This window comes from Trachemys scripta, chromosome 6 (genome assembly GCF_013100865.1).
Source record: "Trachemys scripta elegans isolate TJP31775 chromosome 6, CAS_Tse_1.0, whole genome shotgun sequence".
NCBI lineage: Eukaryota > Metazoa > Chordata > Testudines > Emydidae > Trachemys > Trachemys scripta.
In genome coordinates, this window is record NC_048303.1 from 68,711,198 (window position 1) to 68,731,058 (window position 19,861).

Sequence of the window (19,861 nt, forward strand, 5' to 3'; positions counted from 1 at the left end):
CAAACTAGCTGTTTACACACAATTATGTACTAAGCTGCAACTTTGGGTTACACATACTGCAGCAGAATGTGTGTCTAACTTTCTCATGTCTTAAAATAAAAACTACTTGTGTTTTTTTTTTAAAATAGACATGCTCAAAAATTTTGGCCCCAATAACATCTGTATCCTTCTAAATAGGACAAGACATCAGGGCATACAGCCAGCAGTAGAGGCTGCAAATTGGATCAGCGGTCCTGGCATGGATAGAGCTCTGAATAACTGGCATTAGCACCCAGATAAGCATATTTCCTAATGACATTTAAACCTTTTGACATTTGACTTCAGAGTTAGCTACCACTGAAGAAGATGCATTCCATCTCTAGAGAGTAAGGTATTCTGAGGAGACTGTGCAGAAAGTCAAACTTTGCTGTAGCATAGTACTGCACATATTGCACTTCTGCGAGCTTTCTTCTAGCAAGACCTAGTGTTTCCAGCACCATAGAGAGATACCCATGCTCCACATGCCATTTCCTCACTGTGTTGGAGGCAACTGAAAAGGTTAGTGTACTGCTTGGAGGAAATGAGTATGGAGAAAAGATTTGGGGGGGGGGGTGCAGGCTGACCAATTGTCTCTCACTGACTACAAGCAGAATCACTCAGTATCTATTATTGGACCTGAGGAACACAATAATGCTCATTTATGCAATGGAGTTCATCTTTACTGACTGCAGAAAAATAAGCCAGATATGGTAGGGATCCCTAGTATCCTCTTTCTCCACCCAATTATACCTCTGAATCTCAACTTCTAACTTTCATCCTCTCAGTGCCACTCCTAAGTGGAGTGAGAAGTAGTCATCAGACCTAAGCAAATCTCTCTTCCCAGAAGCCACAGAAAGCTGCCTTGACAGTGCTCCACAGAGTTACACAACCAGAGAATGTGAGGGTGTGTCAACGTTCACTTCAGCTCTCCTGAAAGGCACCATACAAAGCACTACCATCATGTCACCAGGCCAGCCAGTAACTTTCCAATTGTGGATGTGCACTGGGCCAAGAAATCAGTCAGTCCTGGAATGCATCAAGACCCCAGTAGAGTAACTTGCCTATATTCTAAAGTTTTCACACCAACCACAGCAAACAAAATTCTGGAAGATGGACAAGACATAACACAGATATTTTATGGGGGCGAAGTGTATATTTTGTTCCATGGTTAAATTTTCCTCAAAAATTTCCAATGTCTCCTGTAATAAAGAACGTCCTGTACCTTCCATCTTCCAGTTGGAGAGCTCTCAGTCCTGCCAAGCAGGCATCTTTATTTACTCGACTCAAGTCATCTCCAAGAATAACCAAGCATGATAGTCCAGTGTATGTCATTGCTATGTGCCCACTGTCATAGGGATGAGATATACCAGGACCCTAAAATTAAAAGAAAATACATTTAACTTATTTTGATTTCATAAGCTCTTGAATTACAATTAAGTAATCAATGAATTACATTTACAAATTCAAAGCGTTGACAATATTTTAAAGATAATGTTAATCTCTGCATTCATTTTGCAGAAGTGGAATTTATGTGACTAGACATACCTGAAGAAACTATATAACTGCATAGCTCCATCTAACACTTTTGCTGAGGAGCAAGAAGCTTACAAATACTTTAAAGAAAAACTTAAATATGAAATTGCAGAACTACCAACTGTGATATGGAACTTGTTGCTTAAATCAGCCACTGTATCAGATGAATGGAGTATTGCTAATGTAACACCCATATTTAAAAAAGGCTCTAGAGGCAATCCTGGAAATTACAGACTGGTAACCCTAACTTCAGTACCAGGCAACTGGTTGAAACTACAGTAATTATCAGACACAGACAAACACGATATGTTGGAGGAATAGTCAGCATGGCTATTGTACCATTCCTCACCAGTCTATTAGAATTCTTTGAGGGGGATGAACAAACGTGTGGGCAAGAGTGATGCAGTCAATGTAGTGAATTGGACTTTCAGAAAGCCTTTGACAAGGTCCCTCACCTAAGGCACTTAAGCAAACTCAGCAGTCATGGGATAAGAGGGAAGGTCCTCTCATGGATCTGTAACTGGTTAAAAGATAGGAAACAAAGGGTAGGAAGAAATGGTCAGTTTTCACAAAAGAAAGGTAATTAGTGGTGTCCCCGCAAGGATCTATACTGTTCAACATATTCATAAATGACCTGGAAAGGTGGGTGAGATAGCAAAATTTGCAGATAACTATCTTGAGTAATTTTGTATTAAGTCCAAAGCTGACTGCGAAGAGTTACAAAGGGATTTCACTAAATTGGGTAACCAAATGGCAGATGAAATTCAATTTGTAAATGCGAAGTAACCACACTGGAAAACAATCTCAACTATACACACAAAATGATGGGGACTAAATTAGCTGTTACCACTCAAGAAAGAACTTGGGAGTCATTGTGGATAGTTCTCTGAAAACATCCACTCAGTATACATCGTCAGACAAAAAAAAGCTAACGATGTTAGTAACCGCTAGGAAACGGATAGATAATAAGACAGAAAATATCAAAATGCTACTACATAAATCCATGGTATGCCGATGCCTTGAATACAGCATGCAGGTCTGGTCACCCCATCTGAAAAAAGGTATTAGGATTGGAAAAAGTACGAAGAAGGCAACAAAAATTACTAGGGATATGGAACAGCTTCCATACAAGGAGAGATTAAAAAGACTGGAATTGTTTATCTTAGAAAAGCCATGTCCAGGTGGGTGGTTAGGGTAGGGTATGATAGAGGTCTATAAAATCACAAGTGGTATGGGAAAAGTGAACAGGGAAGTGTTATTTAGCCTTTCACTTAACAAAAGAACTAAGGGTCACCCAATTAGACAGCAGGTTTAAAACAAAAGTAGATATGTACTTCACATAATGCATAGTCAACCTGTGGAACTCATTGCCAGGGGATGATGTGAAGGCCTAAAGTTTAACTGGGTTCAAAACAGAATTAGATAAGTTCATAAATTGTTCCTCTGTCTGTAAAATGGAGGTAATGGTCTAACTTCAGTTATAAGATGCTGTGAGATCTATGACAAAGCACTATACAAGAGCTAGGTATTATTATTATGATCCATCTAAATTAAATGTATTTCCCCCAAGCATTTTATAAGCTACAGTGGATACTGCTTAATAGCAATCCTACTATCAACAACTTTTGCTTTATACCAACATTTTACTGTGAACCAATGCCACCCCATTTACTTTAATGTCAAAGGGATTCAAACTTTGCCAACAGGCATGCCATTTAACAACTTTTGGGGGAGATGGTTGGAGGGGGTGGGGAGAGAAGAGGAAGAAGAGGAAAGAAAGGCCCTGGCTGTAAGCAGGTTTACAGGGCTGCAATCAAGGAAAGAAGTGCTGGGGCTGCACTAGCTCTCCCTGTGCTCTGTCCTACCCTGGTGCTGGGTGTACAGGTTTGGCATTGTCCCAGTGCTTCCTTCCTTCCCTGGCTGCAGCAAACCTGCTTGTGGTCAAGGACCCACAGTCCATACAGGAGGTAACAGGCTGTGGCACCTGCCTCCTTGCGCAATGGAAGACACCTCCTTCCCCCCCCACCCGCACCGGAATCCCAGTGCTGTGGGCTCTGAGAGGAGGCAGCAGGCAGGGCAGCAGTGGGGCTGCAGCCCAGATGCTGGGGCTTTCCACATGGAGTGGGGGCACTGGGGACCCATGGAGCTGCACAATGTCTCTTTGCGCTCTCTGGGTTGCTTCCTGACCTGGCATGCAGGACCCGGGCTCAATAAATTCCAGCACTTCCTTCCCTGATAGCAGCCCCGTAGGCAAGTTTGGGGGGGCTGTAGCCAGAGCAAGCACATCCTAGGGCTTCCTTCTCTGGCTGCAGCCCAGCAAACCTACTTTCAATCTTACTGGCAACTTCCAGGTTATCCCTCCACTGAGGTAGAACAGAGGTGCAGAATGGGAAGTCATAGTGGGCCTCACTCACTGTCCTTCTGCCGCAGCTGCTCTCAGAGAATGTCTGCGGAGGGAAAAAGTCTCCAGTCCTGGCATTAACTCCACACCTAGGACCATGTTGCTCTTCCTCCCACGGCTCAGATGACTGGTAAAGGAAGAGAGGTCCAAAGCCCAGGCAGAGTAGACAGGATGTTGTTTTTGCCATCTCTTCTTACACACCCACCAATCAGCAAACTGCATAGTACTTTATTTATCTAACTTCGAGAGGGAGTTGTCTCTGCTGGGATTAGAACATGGTTTTAAGGATTCTAGACACTTCAACTCTGAAGGTTACAAGACTACGTCCTTCCATCCAACAGATCTCCCCTCTCAATTACTTTTATTCTCAGTAGCCCACTGCCCATGATGCTCTTCTGACCCCAAATATATGCACCCAGGGGAGTTATCACAAATTCCAATGTCTAGGACCATAGAATCAAGCTCCATCACAATAAATATTCAGTTTATAAATGACTGTTAAAGTCTTTTTTCCACAAAACCTACATTTGGAGCTAACATTGTCCTGATAGTGTCCCTTGTAACCGAGGAGGGTAACCAGATTTCTTTCCAAGTGTTTTACAATCTATCTTGGTCAAATAGATTAAAGTAAGCCATTAACAGGTGAAAAGAGTTTGGAAAAGTTCCATGATACTTTGCAACAATTGCTTATGTAACATGCAAGTAGGTCAATCATCATTGAATTTCCAAAGCTTTTAATGCAATTGGATTATATAAAAACAGGACTAGCCAAAATGCTTAAATTGTTTTACTTTGCAAGTCCAGGAAGAAGAGGAAAGATGCCAGCACTAATTATATACGACACTGAAAGAGTCAGATAGTGTAATTCTCCCATTTGTCTGTGACTTTTGTGTCTACAACTGACCCTGCAGCAGCAGCTCCTGTCCCAGATCCCCTCTCCAGGCATTGCAGCCAGGCCCATGAGATCGCAGCACCATTCAGGTTTGACCCAGCTGCCTCTCAGCCACCACCACGGGGGGGGGAGGGCAAACCTGAGCTACACTGCAACCCAACATGCCAGGTCACAACATCCAGAATAGGAGCCTCAGCCTAGTTCGATGGGACGCAGGAGCTACCATTGCCCCTGTACCAGAGGTGAGGAAGGAGCCCCGCTAAATCCTGGTGCCGCCACTTTGTGTGCCCTGCCTCCGCACAGCAGAATGGGACTAAACCTCGAGGGCCCCTCCCAACCCTATATTTCTATGATTCTATATCATTTAAAGCCAGCTTCATCATGGCAAGGGTTCCATAGTTTTTGTTTCTTTCATTAAATCACTTTAATTTATTTGAAAAGGAAAGAAGGTAGCATTGGCAATATTTTAAGCCTTTTTTATATATCAATTCTAACAAAGGCAGATCCAATTCCTTTTCACCAAAGGCAGTAGAGAATGTATTGATGCATGAATGTAAAAATGTGCTGATATATGAATAGTTTTTAAACTAAAGAATGCATATTAGCTGACTTTTACAGATTACCCCCTGGCCCCTTTCTACAGGCTAAATTATGAGAGCATAGGACCGTGTATTGGGCATCAACAAATTTCCTGACAAGAGAAGATTCACGTCTTAAATTGTGTGCTGTTTGAACAGATGCATCAAAATGAAAAAGCACCAGTGAAATGGTGACACCCTGTAACCATATTCAGCACTTTATATCCTTTTTGCTAAGCCCAGTTCCTCAAGCTTTGTGCAGGAGAGAGGATTTGGGCATAAATGAGTCGCCCAATGACGCATGTCCTGATTTAATGTACTGCATTAAATTGTTCAAAGTTTTATTTCAATATTATGAATGATACAGTCATTTAGTAGCCACCCCTATGGTGGAGGAGTCCACTCACTCAATGTTGCACTAGTGCTGTGGGATAGCCATCAAGTTCTTCAAAATCACCATATCAGAAGACTGGCTTACAGTATCAGACCAAAGATGTGTTTACAACCTTACTCAGGTTTTGGATGGTTATTTACATATTTAAAGGTTAATAAGATTTTAACAAGAACTCTTAAAAATTACAGACCCTCGGCTATGTTTATTTCTGTAAGAGTGTTACAGAGACTAATTTTTTTCCCCCACGAGGCTGCGTAACAGTTCAGTATGTAGTGGATTATGACTGAGGCTAATGCCAATCATAACAGGTGACAAATTCATCTGATTATTGCAATGTTAGAGTAAAATGATGCACACACAAGCTATGGTGTAAAAAGGGGGCAGATCCACAGCAAACCAAGAAATGAAGATTACGCTGCGAATGCAGTGCCTAGTGCAGAGATGCATTAACTCCCCTTCACAGTTCTTTAGCTTTGCTGAATGGATACTGTTTTTTTGTAATTTACATCCACAAAGGGTGCCACTCTGTGCACCCAAGCAGGAAACTGCTCTGCTGCCTGGGCTGATCTGCTATGCAAAAGGAGCAGGTAAGTTGTTGCTCCAGTGTCAATCAACTCCTGTGCATAGATGCCCACCCTCTCCTCCCAGGTTCAAACCCCCATAAAATCCTCTGACCCTTCTCTCCCCATCCAGATTCTTGGCTGGAATTGTAACCTACCTGAAACTACATTCCATTTCCCACATAAAAGCAGCAACTGACTTGCCTTCACCACCCTCCCAGATGCTGCATAAATCCCCTGCCTTCTGCTGCCTCTCCCTGTTCAGCTTACCACTCTATTTGTATCTTTGAAGCCTATCAAATCATCTTCAGCAGCCTCTGTTCATTTCCAGTTTCCCATCATTAAAAGCAATGGCTCTGCTATTCCCCACATTTCCCATCCCCTTGATCCTCAATCCCATTCATGTCCCCCCCACAACAACAGATGTGAGTAGGGTCTCACCCATATTTGAGTAAGATTCCGGTGTCCTGAGGTTGAACACAGAAATACTGAGCATCTCCTCTGCCATGCGGAATTCCGCTTTTTCTGGACAGGGGCCACATGTAGTTCTTGGACCAGAGAAGATTTTTACCCAGTAAGGTCCAGTGGATTGCAATTAGGAACTCCCATTTTCCAAGCACTGACAATTTGTTGTGTAGTTTGGGCAATCCACAACCTATATACCCGTTCCTTCATCGCCATTTGTAAATAGAGAAACAGTACTGTGTGGGGGTATAGTGGGTTTTTGTTTTTTAAACTATGTAAGTGAAAACAATTAAATATTAATTTCTTTAAAAGATTCCTGGTTCTATAGTCACTTCAGATTCACATCACAGTTATGTAGTTATGCTCAAGAAGCCACAAGATCATTTACTAGTTATTACAGGGATTGTCTCTCTCTCATGCGCGCGCGCACACACACACACACACAGCCAACTAACCTTGGATGGATTGAATGGCACCCCCAAATATGAAGATCCTCGGAAGCCACAGCGATTTAAATTTGATCCTAGGAGGGGAAAAAACACCTCATTTACTCTGTTGAAACAGCCATTTAAAATGATTACTCTTTGGATAGGATCCAGACATGTTAATTCAACATAATTCAAAACATTACCATAGCTTGCTTTTATCTTTTCAGTACATTGGCAATCTCAGCATATTATTTCAGGGAATAGAAAGTTCTTTCAGAACGATCTTCGTGCCAAGGACCAAAGATGCTTCACCTGGCTGAAATATATTTTGTGCTAGTTGAAATTTCCTCCATTGTTTTGGAAGAGGAAATTGCCTAGTTGGAAAAACATAATATAAACAGGTTGTTTTCCTCTAGATTTCCATCCACCAAGATTGTTTAAGATCAACTGCAAAGCAGAGTCAACTACTATGGTTTTAAGTGGGTACTGATTTTTTAGCCATTTCATAATGATGGTAGATAGGCTCATTATGTTAAACCACACAGGATATGATCTAAGAAATTAAAATAGCCTGAAAGGTTACAAGATTTAATAACAGCATTGCTTAACTCTCTCCTCCAAAATCATGAGAAGCTTTTATAAGAGAAAATTGCTCACTTGGCAATCATTCAAATGTGAAACTCTTATTCACAGGTTTTATATTGTGTTGATCTTCAGGATCTCTTAGTACTTAGGACATATGAATACATACCACACACAATCAAAAGTCAAGCACAGCACAGGGCCTCTACACAGCTCAAATATGCCTCTCTGAGCTGCAACAACATAGCTGGCTTGACTCAAGGGCTTCCAGAGATGAAAGGCTATAGTTAGTATTCTAATTCCCCTCAACTAGGTGCTCTTAAGCCCCCTTAATTTTGCTGTTATACCCTTAGCTCTGATCTAAAAGTCCTAGCCCTTCCTGATTGGAGAAACTAACTAGACAATAACAGACTAACACGGCTGCTGCTCTGTAACTAGACAATGTAGTTACACAGCAAGCCATAAGAATCTAATACAGATGAACTGTGCACAGATACAGAGGCATCTTACACTGGTGTGATTTACCAGTCGAGGCTCCACTTTATGTGTGTGTGTCATGTCTACAGTAGAAACTTACCAGTAACTACACTGATACAAGTTTCTTTAACAGAAAGGTCCCTAGATCTAGTTTCTCAGCACTGCAGTGAAGGCCCCATTGTGCTGGGCCCCTGTATAAGCAAGTAGCAAGAGAGTCCCCAGCCCAAAGAGTTTTACAATTCAATTTTAGACCAGATGCAACAAGTGTGAAACAATGAGGGAAGAGGAGAATGAGGATGTGGTTATGACACAAGATCATGTGGCTACAGAAATTCATCACCCATTATGCCTCTGGCGTTTAAGGCAGTGACAAAACTCCTCCACTCCTGACTGTTTCTGGCAAGTCTTTCAATGGTTCCCCAGCTGTGCCACAGGTTTTTCAGCTTGGCTTCCACAGCTCTTCGCCATGTTTGTGGGCAGCTTCGTTTTTGCTTGTCTTCAGGTGTCCATCTTATTGCTACTCTGGTGATGGAATCAGTTTCCATCCAAAGCACATGACCAATCCATCTCCAACGTCTCCTGGCAACGATGGTGCTCAGATCTTCTTGGCTGCACTGTGTCAATAGATCTTCATTTGAGATTGTTCTGGGCCAAAAGATACAGAGGATTTTTCCAAGGCAAGTTGTATGGAATGAACACTGTTTGGACATGTCATGCTTTCTCATTCCCTAGCATTCTGCACTATAAAGTAATGTTGAAAGTATACAGCTCTGATAAATCTTGAGTTTGGTTTTGTATGTTGATGATTTCCAGACTGTACTTAAGCTCCTGAAGGTGTTCCTGGCTTTACTGATTTTGTTCCAGATGTCCTGGATTGTTCCACTGTCCTGGCTGATGGTGCTGCCCAAGTATACGAATGTTTCTACATTGGTGAGAACATAATCCTCTATCTATACTGGTGATGGTGAGGCAATAGTAAAGGTCATGATACCTATTCTACTGCGGTTGATTTTCAGTCCAATTTGCTGGCTGAATGTGTTGAGTCGAGTTGTTTTTTCTTGTATAGGGTGTTGGGTATGTGATAGGAGAGCGAGATCCTCTGCGAAGTCCAGGTCTTCAAGGGATGAGAAGGGTGTCTATTTAATGCCTCTTGCAGGGTCATCCTTAGGATTTACGGGGCCGTACGCAGTATTATTAAACTGGTGCCCCTTGCCTGATGGCAGTCCATGGGTGGAGTGGAGTGGGGTGGGGGGGAGGGACGAGGCAGTAAAGGATACTGAGCTGCTCGGCCCACCTCACGGTGGTGGAGAGTCTCAGTTCCCAGCAGAGAGCCCCATACCCTCTCCCTCACACAGAATGTGCAGCACCGATGCATTCGGCTCTATGAATACGGCCCCTGCCTAAGGGGATTGAAGTGCGCACTGGGTGTGCGGGAGCCGACCTGCTCTTATCTGCCATCATGGGCAGTGGGGTGAAGCTGCCGCTTGGGGAGGCTAGCTCGCCAGCCCACCTGTGGCCCCGCCCATACTCCACCTCTGCTCTGCCCAGGCCCCACCCTCTCCCCACTGTCTCCCTTCTCTCTTCCCCTCCTTGATCACCCCCTTCCAGCAAAATCCCTGAACCCAAAAGAAGCAAATGACATTTGAAAAACAAAAACAAAACAACTCTTCTGCAATTTCTTTCTAAAGAAAATGGAGCATGTTTTCCACTGCATGCCAAAAGTGGAAGAATGGACATGCAGAAGGTACCTAATTAAAAGAACTAAACTTGGAAATAAAATACGTCAGTCACAGGTTTTTTGATACACGCTGAAGTTTGTCAAAATTTATTTGCAAAAACTTTGTAGTAAGGGGAAGTCAGCTGTCCTGCTGAATACAACATTAAATATTATGGAATACATGATGCAGCTCTTCTCTGTTTTACATTTTCTTAATCCGTATTTCTAAGCTGATTTTATATTTTAAATGTACTCTTAAGCCTTCATAAAATAATCATTCCAGATTATTACATATTTAACTCACTGAAAGACATTTCAAATTAAATCTGTCAGAGGTTTAGTGTGTTCAGAACAATGTTCATTGCTTTTAAATGAAAGGGAACACTAATTTACTTTGTGTGATCTCCATAACAATAGGCATTTATGAAATTTCACCAACTTTAAAAAAATATATTCCCAAAGATTTTAGGCATAACAAAGGATTTTATATCTTACTAAGGTATGGATTTTGCTAGAGGGTTCTCTTAAAACTAGTTTATCAAATAGAAGTAAAGAAAGGGAAACTCAGTTGTCTAGCTATCTGGCAGGAAAGGGGTGTTGTCCCTTTAAGGGCTCTCTTCAAGGGTTTTTTAGGGATGTGATTTTATCATCTTCAGCAACACACTAATGAAATATTTTTAAAGCAAATTTTAAACTAAGGTCCTGTAGACTAACATGTTCTGAGTAAAAACAGATTTTAAAAATTTTATTAAGATGTTAAAAAAGTGAACGGTATAGAGTTTAAACACAGAAGTTTCTGGTTATCAGGGAACAACATACAGATTATCAAGGGTGCAAAGTTTAGTTTAAGATCGGGTGGCATAAGGAATACATAATCTGCAATATCCCTGATTGGGGGTAAAAGGTTGATGGGTCAAAGTACAGGCATTGAGATATGAGGGTATGAAGTTCAGAAAGTGGCTATGTTCGGGTGTGGGGTATAATGAGTGGATATGACGACGAGGATGGATTGACCCTCATTTGGTGAGATTTAATGTTCAGGGAATTTATGGTTCCAGTTCATATGATCCAACAGAGAAAGACTCTTGGTCCCTGTCTCGTTTACAGTATACTGTTTTTGTCAGTAAATTTAGAAACTGACAGTATATACATGGGGGTTGACAAATGCCTGTTAAATGGATTTATTACCACTTGAATGGTTCTTGAACAGTTTCAATGTTGTGCTAATAGGTCTGGCAGGCTGGAAGGCTTTTTCACTTAAAATTACTAGATCCTCTCCAGAGTAAGAGTCACCAGACTTCAGCAGCTAGCTCTGGGAGCCTGCAGAAAGGGTCAGAACAGGGACAGGAAGAGGCAGGCGGGTGGACACTAAGGCCCAGAGGTGCCCCAAATTTTCAGGTGCCCTATGCAGCCACATATGCTGGGTATGCCTAAGGATGGCCCTGGCCTCTTGGCATGTCTTCTGTTGTATGCTGCATTACTCAGCGGATGGCAATGTTGAAGAGGATTGCAGACATGACACTGTTTTGACTTTAAAACTGAGCTTGCTGTGATCAACACTGCATGTAAAGTTGAAATAAAAGCTTTTGATGATGTTGATTATAGGGAGAGGGATTCCATATGCCCGTAGAATACGCCATAGGCTGCTGCTGTGAATGTTATCAAAAGCCTTCTCAAAGTCTATGAAATTTAGAGTAATTTTATGTAAAGAAATTGAGTAAGTTTATGTACAGAAATTAGCTACAGCATAACTTGGTACTTACCAAGTCATTTTTTCTAAAAATAAATAGGATCAGCTGTCGCTGACTGACACAACCAGAATCACTGGTTGGCCAATTTTTAAGGAAAAAAATACTGAAACTAAAACAGTAACAAATAAGTCTAACCGTAAGTTACAAATACAATGAGCAAGATGATTTTGAAATGAAGAACAGTCTTAGGTTTATGATTACAGGGCACTTTTCTTCCTTTATAGTTTAGAAAGAAATATAGTAATGTTGCTTGTTGCATCTATGAATGTGCTGTGACTAGGGCGGTTTTGCAGTTAAACTGAATACAAGTTCCAATAGTTAAAAGAGAGGATCCAACCCCAGCATCTACCTTTTCTTCTGTATGCACTACTGTGGCAAACATGGAGTGGCAATGTAATCATCTAAAAATACTAACATGTAATTTTATAAATTAAATATCTGACCTGGTCAGTGAGGTGACATTACTGTGTATCACATTATTAGATGCTCATAAGACTATGCGGATCTAACTTAATAGGTGACTGTTGCAAAAACGAACCGGAATGCAATGCAACAGCTCCCTCCAAATGCATACTTGGAGGAGCAATTACAGGGCAATAGCCTACCTCCAGCCCAAAGTTACACAGCTGTTTCCCCAAAATTGGGAGCCTAGAGATCAAAGAGACACTAAAGAGTTAAAATGACTTTTTGGAGAGAAGGGGGATGCATTGTTTTGTTCCTGGAAAAAACAGTTCACAATCAAAATGGAAGAGAGAAAGGTCCTATGTGAATGTCTGAAGCAGTTGAACCCTTCCCAAAATTCCAGAAGTTAGCTAGACATGCCTATAGTCTGTTTATTGTTTAAAGACCTTGTTCCTCTGAGATTCTAAATAAATACTTTGCTCTAAGAAGGCTGTCTGGTCACTGGATACTACTGATCTTTGCTTCCAGAGGAGCAAGTAATGAACATTACTAGATGACCTCTCGAGGTCCCTTCCAGTGCTACACTTCTATGATTAACTCAGGGCTGCTGAGGTGATCAGTTAGCACTTGGGATCACAGCCTAGGTCCCAGTCTGAGAGTGGGAAGATCGAGAGATTCCATCCTGAGACAGCTTGATGTCTGAGACCTAAACGGAGCTGCACTTAGAGACCTGGAGGGGACAGTGATGCACTTAGCCTGAGACATCTACAACAAAGAAAATGTGATTTTAAAAATAAATTCATTTTTAGAGATGCCAATTTCTAACTTCCTTTCAGTACTTCTACCTGTCAGGGAATGCAGTTCACGGATTCCATTCTTGCACTATTTTGGTGTTTGATGTCAGAAACAGAATCCTGAACCCAGTAGCTAATTTTCAATGAAAACAAAGACAAACAAACAAAAAAACCAACACACAGTTGCTACTAGACTAACATTTTTGGACGTTTATTTTAGTGAGTCTTCTGGTCAACTAGACCAATATACTAGTCTAGACTCTAGAGTTTTGGTATTTCCTGGCTAGCAGCTTAGACGTAATGCCCTCACTCCATGGGAAGAGAGACAGCACTCTGGAGTTCCTTAGTCATGGGTGAGGATCACTAAAGGGAGACATCTTGTCATCCCAAGTAAAAGGGCTATTTGTATTTCATGCCAATAGGTGGATGCTTCCAAGAGTTGCATAGCTATACTGCAATTAGATAGTCATATTCCAAGTAGCAGTTCCAGAGTTTAAAAACAGAAGGTTTTAAGCTGACAGAGGAAGTGATAAAAAGGAAGTGAAAGCAACTAACTTTTAGCTGGGCAATTCTGGCGTGAACAAGTCAGACCAAAATATTTATACATCTGTTACATACAGACAGAGCACTGGTAGAGCTTTCCTTCTGGCTGGATGCTCCCTAGGCTGTTGTGTTTGGAGCCCATCTCACAGGGCTCTGAGTGCTCTTTAAGCTTCCTGAATCTGAACAGAGTCCAGGCACTGCCTCTGACTGGGGATGTTTAGGCACACACTTGGGGTGCAGCCTTGGTTTAGCACCCCCTCCTGAGAACTGAGACGATGTGGTCCACTGCCTAGCCCCTGGGGGCATGTAACAGTAAAAAACAGACAGGTTTTGCATTGGATTCTAAACACTATTTACTCTTTATTAAGCAGCATGAGAAATACAGGTTTCAGAGTAGCAGCCGTGTTAGTCTGTATCCGCAAAAAGAACAGGAGTACTTGTGGCACCTTAGAGACTAACAAATTTGAGCATAAGCTTTCGTGTGCATAGAATGGAATATATAGTGAGGATATTTTTTTTTTATATTATATATATTACACACACACACACACAACATGAAAAGGTGGTTAGTTACCCTACCAACTCTAAGAGGCTAATTAATTAAGATGAGCTGTTATCAGCAGGAGAAAAAAAAACTTTTCTAGTGATAATCAAGATAGTCCATTTCAGACTGTTTGACAAGAAGGTGTGAGGATACTTAACATGGGGAAATAGATTCAATGTGTGTAATGGCTCAGCCATTCCCAGTTTCTATTTAAGCCTAAATTGATGGTATCTAGCTTGCATATTAATTCAAGTTCAGCAGTTTCTCATTGGAGTCTGTTTTTGAAGCTTTTCTGTTGCAAAATTGCCACCTTTAAGTCGGTTACTGAGTGACCAGAGAGGTTGAAGTGCTCTCCTACTTGTATTTGACTGTTATGATTCCCGATATCAGATTTGCATCCATTTATTCTTTTGTGTAGAGACTGTCCAGTTTGGCCAATGTACATGGCAGAGGGGCATTGCTGGCACATGATGGCATGTATCACATTGGTAGATGTGCAGGTGAACGAGCCCCTGATGGCGTGGCTGATGTGATTAGGTCCTTTGATGGTGTTACTTGAATAGATATGTGGACAGAGTTGGCATCGGGCTTTGTTGCAAGGATAGATTCCTGGGAGTGTGTGGTTGTTCTGTAGTGTGTGGTTGCTGGTGAGTATTTGCTTCAGGTTAGGGGGCTGTCTGTAAGCGAGGAGAGGTCTGTCTCCCAAGATCTGTGAGAGTGAGGGATCATCTGTCAGGATAGGTTGTAGATCTTTGATGATGCGCTGGAGAGGTTTTAGCTGGGGGCTGAAGGTGACAGCTAGTGGCATTCTGTTATTTTCTCTAGACAAAATAATAAACACTTATTTTCCCTGTCTCAGTTTGCTCACCACTCTGAACAGGTCTTTGGGCTTGGGCAGATGCCTCTGGGATGTCCAGGACCCTTCTTCTGAAACTTAAGGTTTCTCTTCAGAAATAAGGAGCCTCTTTCCCTCTCTAGTTCACTTAACTTTCTCTGACCTTGGCTGGTCCCACAGTTAAACGACTCCACTGTTAACAAACCAACTGTCTGTTCCTCAGGTCTCTGAAAGTCACAGAAACAGACTTCCATGACAATCTTACCGTTAATCATATGTAGATAGATTCCTCACACCATCACAATGACCCAATAAATCCTTGAAAAGAGGTTCACACAGCAAATCTGACAGAGATACCAACATGAAAATCACCTTTTTGTGAATTTCTAACCTACTATAAAACTAAGGGCATGTCTACATTACAAACAATGTCAATTTATGTTAGGTTGACTTACAACCACCACAGTAATTACTGACGTGGCTGTTGGCCACACCACTCTCCTTCTGCCAACGGTGCATGTCCTCACCAGGAGCACTTCCACCGACTGAGGTGGGGCGATGTGGGGGGCTAAGAGCCAGAGCTCTCAGCTCCACACAGCTGCCTGCCAGGACCCCAGCAGCCTGTCCAGGTTCTCGGCTTCCTGCTCCAAGCCAGGGGGCGAAGGTGGGGAGGAGGGGAAGAAAGAGGGAGGAGATGAGCTGCCCAGGACTTCTCGCCTTCCTGAGCATGGAGCCTCAGGGCAGTAGCCTGGCTGGGAGTGGGGAGCCATGATCTAGCTGCCTGGCTTTGTCAATTTCACAGCTCCAACATGGCAGCTATGAAATTGACAAAACAGCCAACCGGTAAAGTACTCTGTTGCCCTAAATACATCAAGATCTTGTCTTCACTGCCACTTTACAGTGCTGCAACTTTATCACTCAGGGTGTAAAAAACACCCCCCCCCCCCGAGCGCTGCTGCAAGTTTCAGAGCTGTAAAGTGGCAGTGTAGACCGTGCACCAGCAGTGGGAGCCATGCTCCCAGTGCTGGGAGCTACTCCCCTCCTGGAGGTGTTTTTTTTTTTTTTTTTTAAATAGTGCTGGGGAAGAGCTCTCCCAGCGCTGGTACCGTGACTACACAGCCACGTTAAAGTGCTGCCGTTATATTGGGGTATGTCTTCACTTCATTGCTAGTGAAGACATACCCCAAAATAAGCCCTACGCCTCTCGTGGAGGAGTTATTATGTAGATGTAGTAGGGCACTGACATTAGCAGGACAAGGCTGTAACGTGTACACTGACATAATTAGGTCGACGTAAGCTGCCTTACATCGACCTAAGTGTGTAGTGCAGACCAGGCCTAAAAGTAACAACAAGATTGCTAAACTGGAATAGACAGCAACATTTTTTCTGGTATTTTCCAGTTTATGCATCTAATATAGTAACTTCTCAATTAATGTATTTACGTTCCTAAAAAATGCAACTTTAAGCGAATCCAATTTCCCCATAAGAATTAATGTAAATGGGGGGGTTAGGCTCCAGGGAAATTTTTTTCACCAGACAAAAAGCTATATATTATTTAGATATACATACAGTGTACGTTTTAAACAATTTAATACTGTTCACAGCTATGATGATTGTGAAGCTTGGTTGAGGTGGTGAAGTTGAGAGTGGAAGAGGAAGGGATATTTCCCAGGGAATGCCTTACTGCTAAATGATGAACTAGCACTTGGCTGAGCCCTCAAGGGTTAACACGTTGTTAATGTAGTCTCATCAAGGCAGCATGAACAGGAGGGAGGGGAGACAGCATAGCAGACAGACACACCTTGTGTGTGTGGGGGGGAAGAGAGATGCACACTGCCCCTTTAAGTAAGCTGACCCACTCTTAAGTGCATTGTCTTTTTAAGTGATCAGGAAGTTGAGACAGCAGCTGCTGCCCCAAGCTCTCTCTCTGTTTCTCTCTGTCCATGTCCCCTCCCTGCTCTATTTAGAGAAGGAGTAAGCAGGGTACAGGAGCAGGGGGGAGGGGGACACCCTGACATTAGCCCCCTTTTCCCCTTTTGCACAGCAAGCCAGAGTCTCTGGGAGCAGTTCCAAGGCAGAGGGCAGGACCAGCACATGGCAGTGAGGGGAGGGACAGCTGAACTGCTGATTGATAGCCTGCTGGGCGGCTGCAGCACAGGGAACTTACGGGAGTGGGGAGCTGATACAGGGGCTGCCAGTCAACCCTGATTCCAAGCCCCCACCAGCTAGCTGCAATGGGCTGCTCTTCCTGCAAGCAGTGGACAAAGCAGGTGGCTGCCAAACAACGTTAGAAGGGAGCATTACACAACTTTAAACAAGCATGTTCCCTAACTGATCAGCAACATAACGAAATGACGTTAACCAGGATGACTTGAAGTGAGGAGTTACTGTACTTCTGTATGAACACTTTTGCTATTTTGTTACTGTAGAGTTGTACTTTCTTCTCATGCAGTAGGTTGGTGGTATTCCAGAAGGGCTCACCCACTCTCCCTTGATGTTAATAAGGGTGTTTGCAACAAGGAGACAGAAATATTCCATTTAAAAAAAAAAAAAAAAAAAGCCAGACACACTACTGAAGAGCAATTTGTCGGAAACAGGATTTCTGGGAGCTTAAATTTATAACTTTGATAGACACTAAAAATCATGTATCAGGGGGTAGCCGTGTTAGTCTGTATCTACAAAAACAACAAGGAGTCTGGTGGCACCTTAAAGACTAACAGATTTATTTGGGCATAAGCTTTCGTGAGTAAAAACCTCACTTTTTCGGAAGTGAGGTTTTTACTCACGAAAGCTTATGCCCAAATAAATCTGTTAGTCTTTAAGGTGCCACCAGACTCCTTGTTGTTTTACTAAAAATCATGGTCTTAATAACACTAGATTTATAGCTTATTACAACTGTCTGTAACTCACTAATTCCGCCTTTTTGTCCTATGAACAGGGATGTTAAAAGGACCTTCAATGGTCTCAGTTTAGCATAAGCTAGCACATATTCTATCTGTTCAATTTTGTATTTAGCTGTGACAAAGTACCTTTCCCAGACCTGAAGAAGAGCTCTGTGTACCTTGAAAGCTTCTCTCAACAACAGAAGTTGGTCCAATAAGAGATATTACCTCATCCCCCTTGTCTCTGCAATTTTTTAAGTGTTGACCAGTGGCTCAAGGAAATGCTATTACCTTGAGTGTTTAAATAGATGAAAGGACTCTAGCAAGCTTCATGTTGTCAGCTGAAACATTTAATGTAAAAGGTAGTTACGAAATAGCACCATCTAGTGTTAACTTTTGGTTTTAATGGTATGAATGCCTATTGAAAGTTTAAAGTAGCAACAAATCATCAAAATGAAGTTCATAACCACTCACTGTTCCAATTATAAACAATCATAACAAGAGACAGCTGGAAAAAGATCCCTTTCACCTGAGCAGAAGACAAGACTAAGTCAAATTATCCCCCTCCCTGAACCAATTACACCCCCCCCACACACACACACGCAACAGGGGAGTCAAACTCTTGCCTTGGAAAAGGCCAGATTATGTTTTAAATTATGGGCCAAGTCTACAAACATAGGGCCACATCATAACCCTGAGCCACACCAGAACTCTCACCAGTGAAAACGTGAGTTTTACACAAATATTGAGGAAAAAAGCCCTTGTGTAATAACTAAACTGTTCATTATTTGACTGTTGCACTAAGCATCATACAGTGGAAAAAGTGATGCAGGGCAACTTTCTCACCACTATTTCTGCCTTTTATTGCCATTTGTGCATGCAATTACCTGTTTTGTATGTATGTATAACCGTGGTAATTGCACATGCTAAGTAAAAACATTGAGTGCCTAACTTATCTGAAAATCCACACAACTTGGAAATCTGACACTTAATACACCCCACTGAAATGAAGAGAGTAGTTCTCACTGAGCTGTTTGAGACTCAGGGCACATCTACACTACATCAACTATTGCGACACAACTATGGCGCTGCAGCTGTGCCACTCTACCACTCCAGAGTAGACACTGCCTACAGTGACAGAAGGAGTTTTTCCCCCCATTTATGTAGGTAATCTGCCTCTCTGACAGGTGGTAGCTATGTTGACAGAAGAATTCTTTCATCCACCCAACTGCATTTATAGTGGGGGTTAGGTTGACCTAACTGGGTCACTGAGGGCATGCAAATTTTTCACACTTCTGAGCTATGTACCTAAGTCAAACTAAGTTTTAGATATAAACGAGGCCTTCATAGTCTTCCGGTTGTGAACTAATCTTTGCAAGCCCAAGGGTTAGAATCTGTTTAAGATTCTGAAGAACAATCATTTGTTTTAATCAATCATATATCCAGCTATATACTTCAAGTGGGCTAGATCCAAACCACAACAGAGGGTTAGATGTGAGTAGTCAAAGTGACTACCGATTAGGCAACTAAATCGTAAGCATAAAAGCAGAATCCTCAGTTGTAAGTATGACTTCAAACATATTCAATTATATTTATTTTTCTGAGTAGCAGCCGTGTTAGTCTGTATCCGCAAAAAGAACAGGAGTACTTGTGGCACCTTAGAGACTAACAAATTTATAAGAGCATAAGCTTTCGTGGGCTACTGCCCACTTCTTCGTATGCATATAGAGTGGAACATATATTGAGGAGATATAGATACACACACACAGAGAGCATGAACAGGTGGGAGTTGTCTTACCAACCCTGAGAGGCCAATTAAGTAAGAGAAAAAAAATTTTTTTGAAGTGATAATCAAGCTAGCCCAGTACAGACAGTTTGATAAGAAGTGTGAGAATATTTTTCTGTTTCTTCAGTGCTGGAGCTAAGAAAATGGATGGATGAGAAATGATCGTTGTAATGAATCTAAATTAAAAGTATGAAAGCGTATAGGTTCAGAAATTGAGCTTTTACTTCACATTGTAGGATCTTTATTCCCTCCTCAACAAAAAAACCCCAATACACACCG

General features: G+C 42.1%; 1 protein-coding gene across 1 annotated transcript in view; it reads right to left on the minus strand.

Moving 5' to 3' along the window:
• Window positions 1-19,861, minus strand: part of PGGT1B (protein geranylgeranyltransferase type I subunit beta) — a 53,817-nt gene that overhangs the window by 19,017 nt on the left and 14,939 nt on the right. Inside the window, exons 3-4 of the mRNA XM_034773264.1 lie at window positions 7,297-7,364; window positions 1,241-1,392 (exon numbers count right to left, since the gene is read on the minus strand). Coding sequence (XP_034629155.1) covers window positions 1,241-1,392; window positions 7,297-7,364 — 220 coding nt within the window. The remainder of the gene's footprint in view (window positions 1-1,240; window positions 1,393-7,296; window positions 7,365-19,861) is intronic.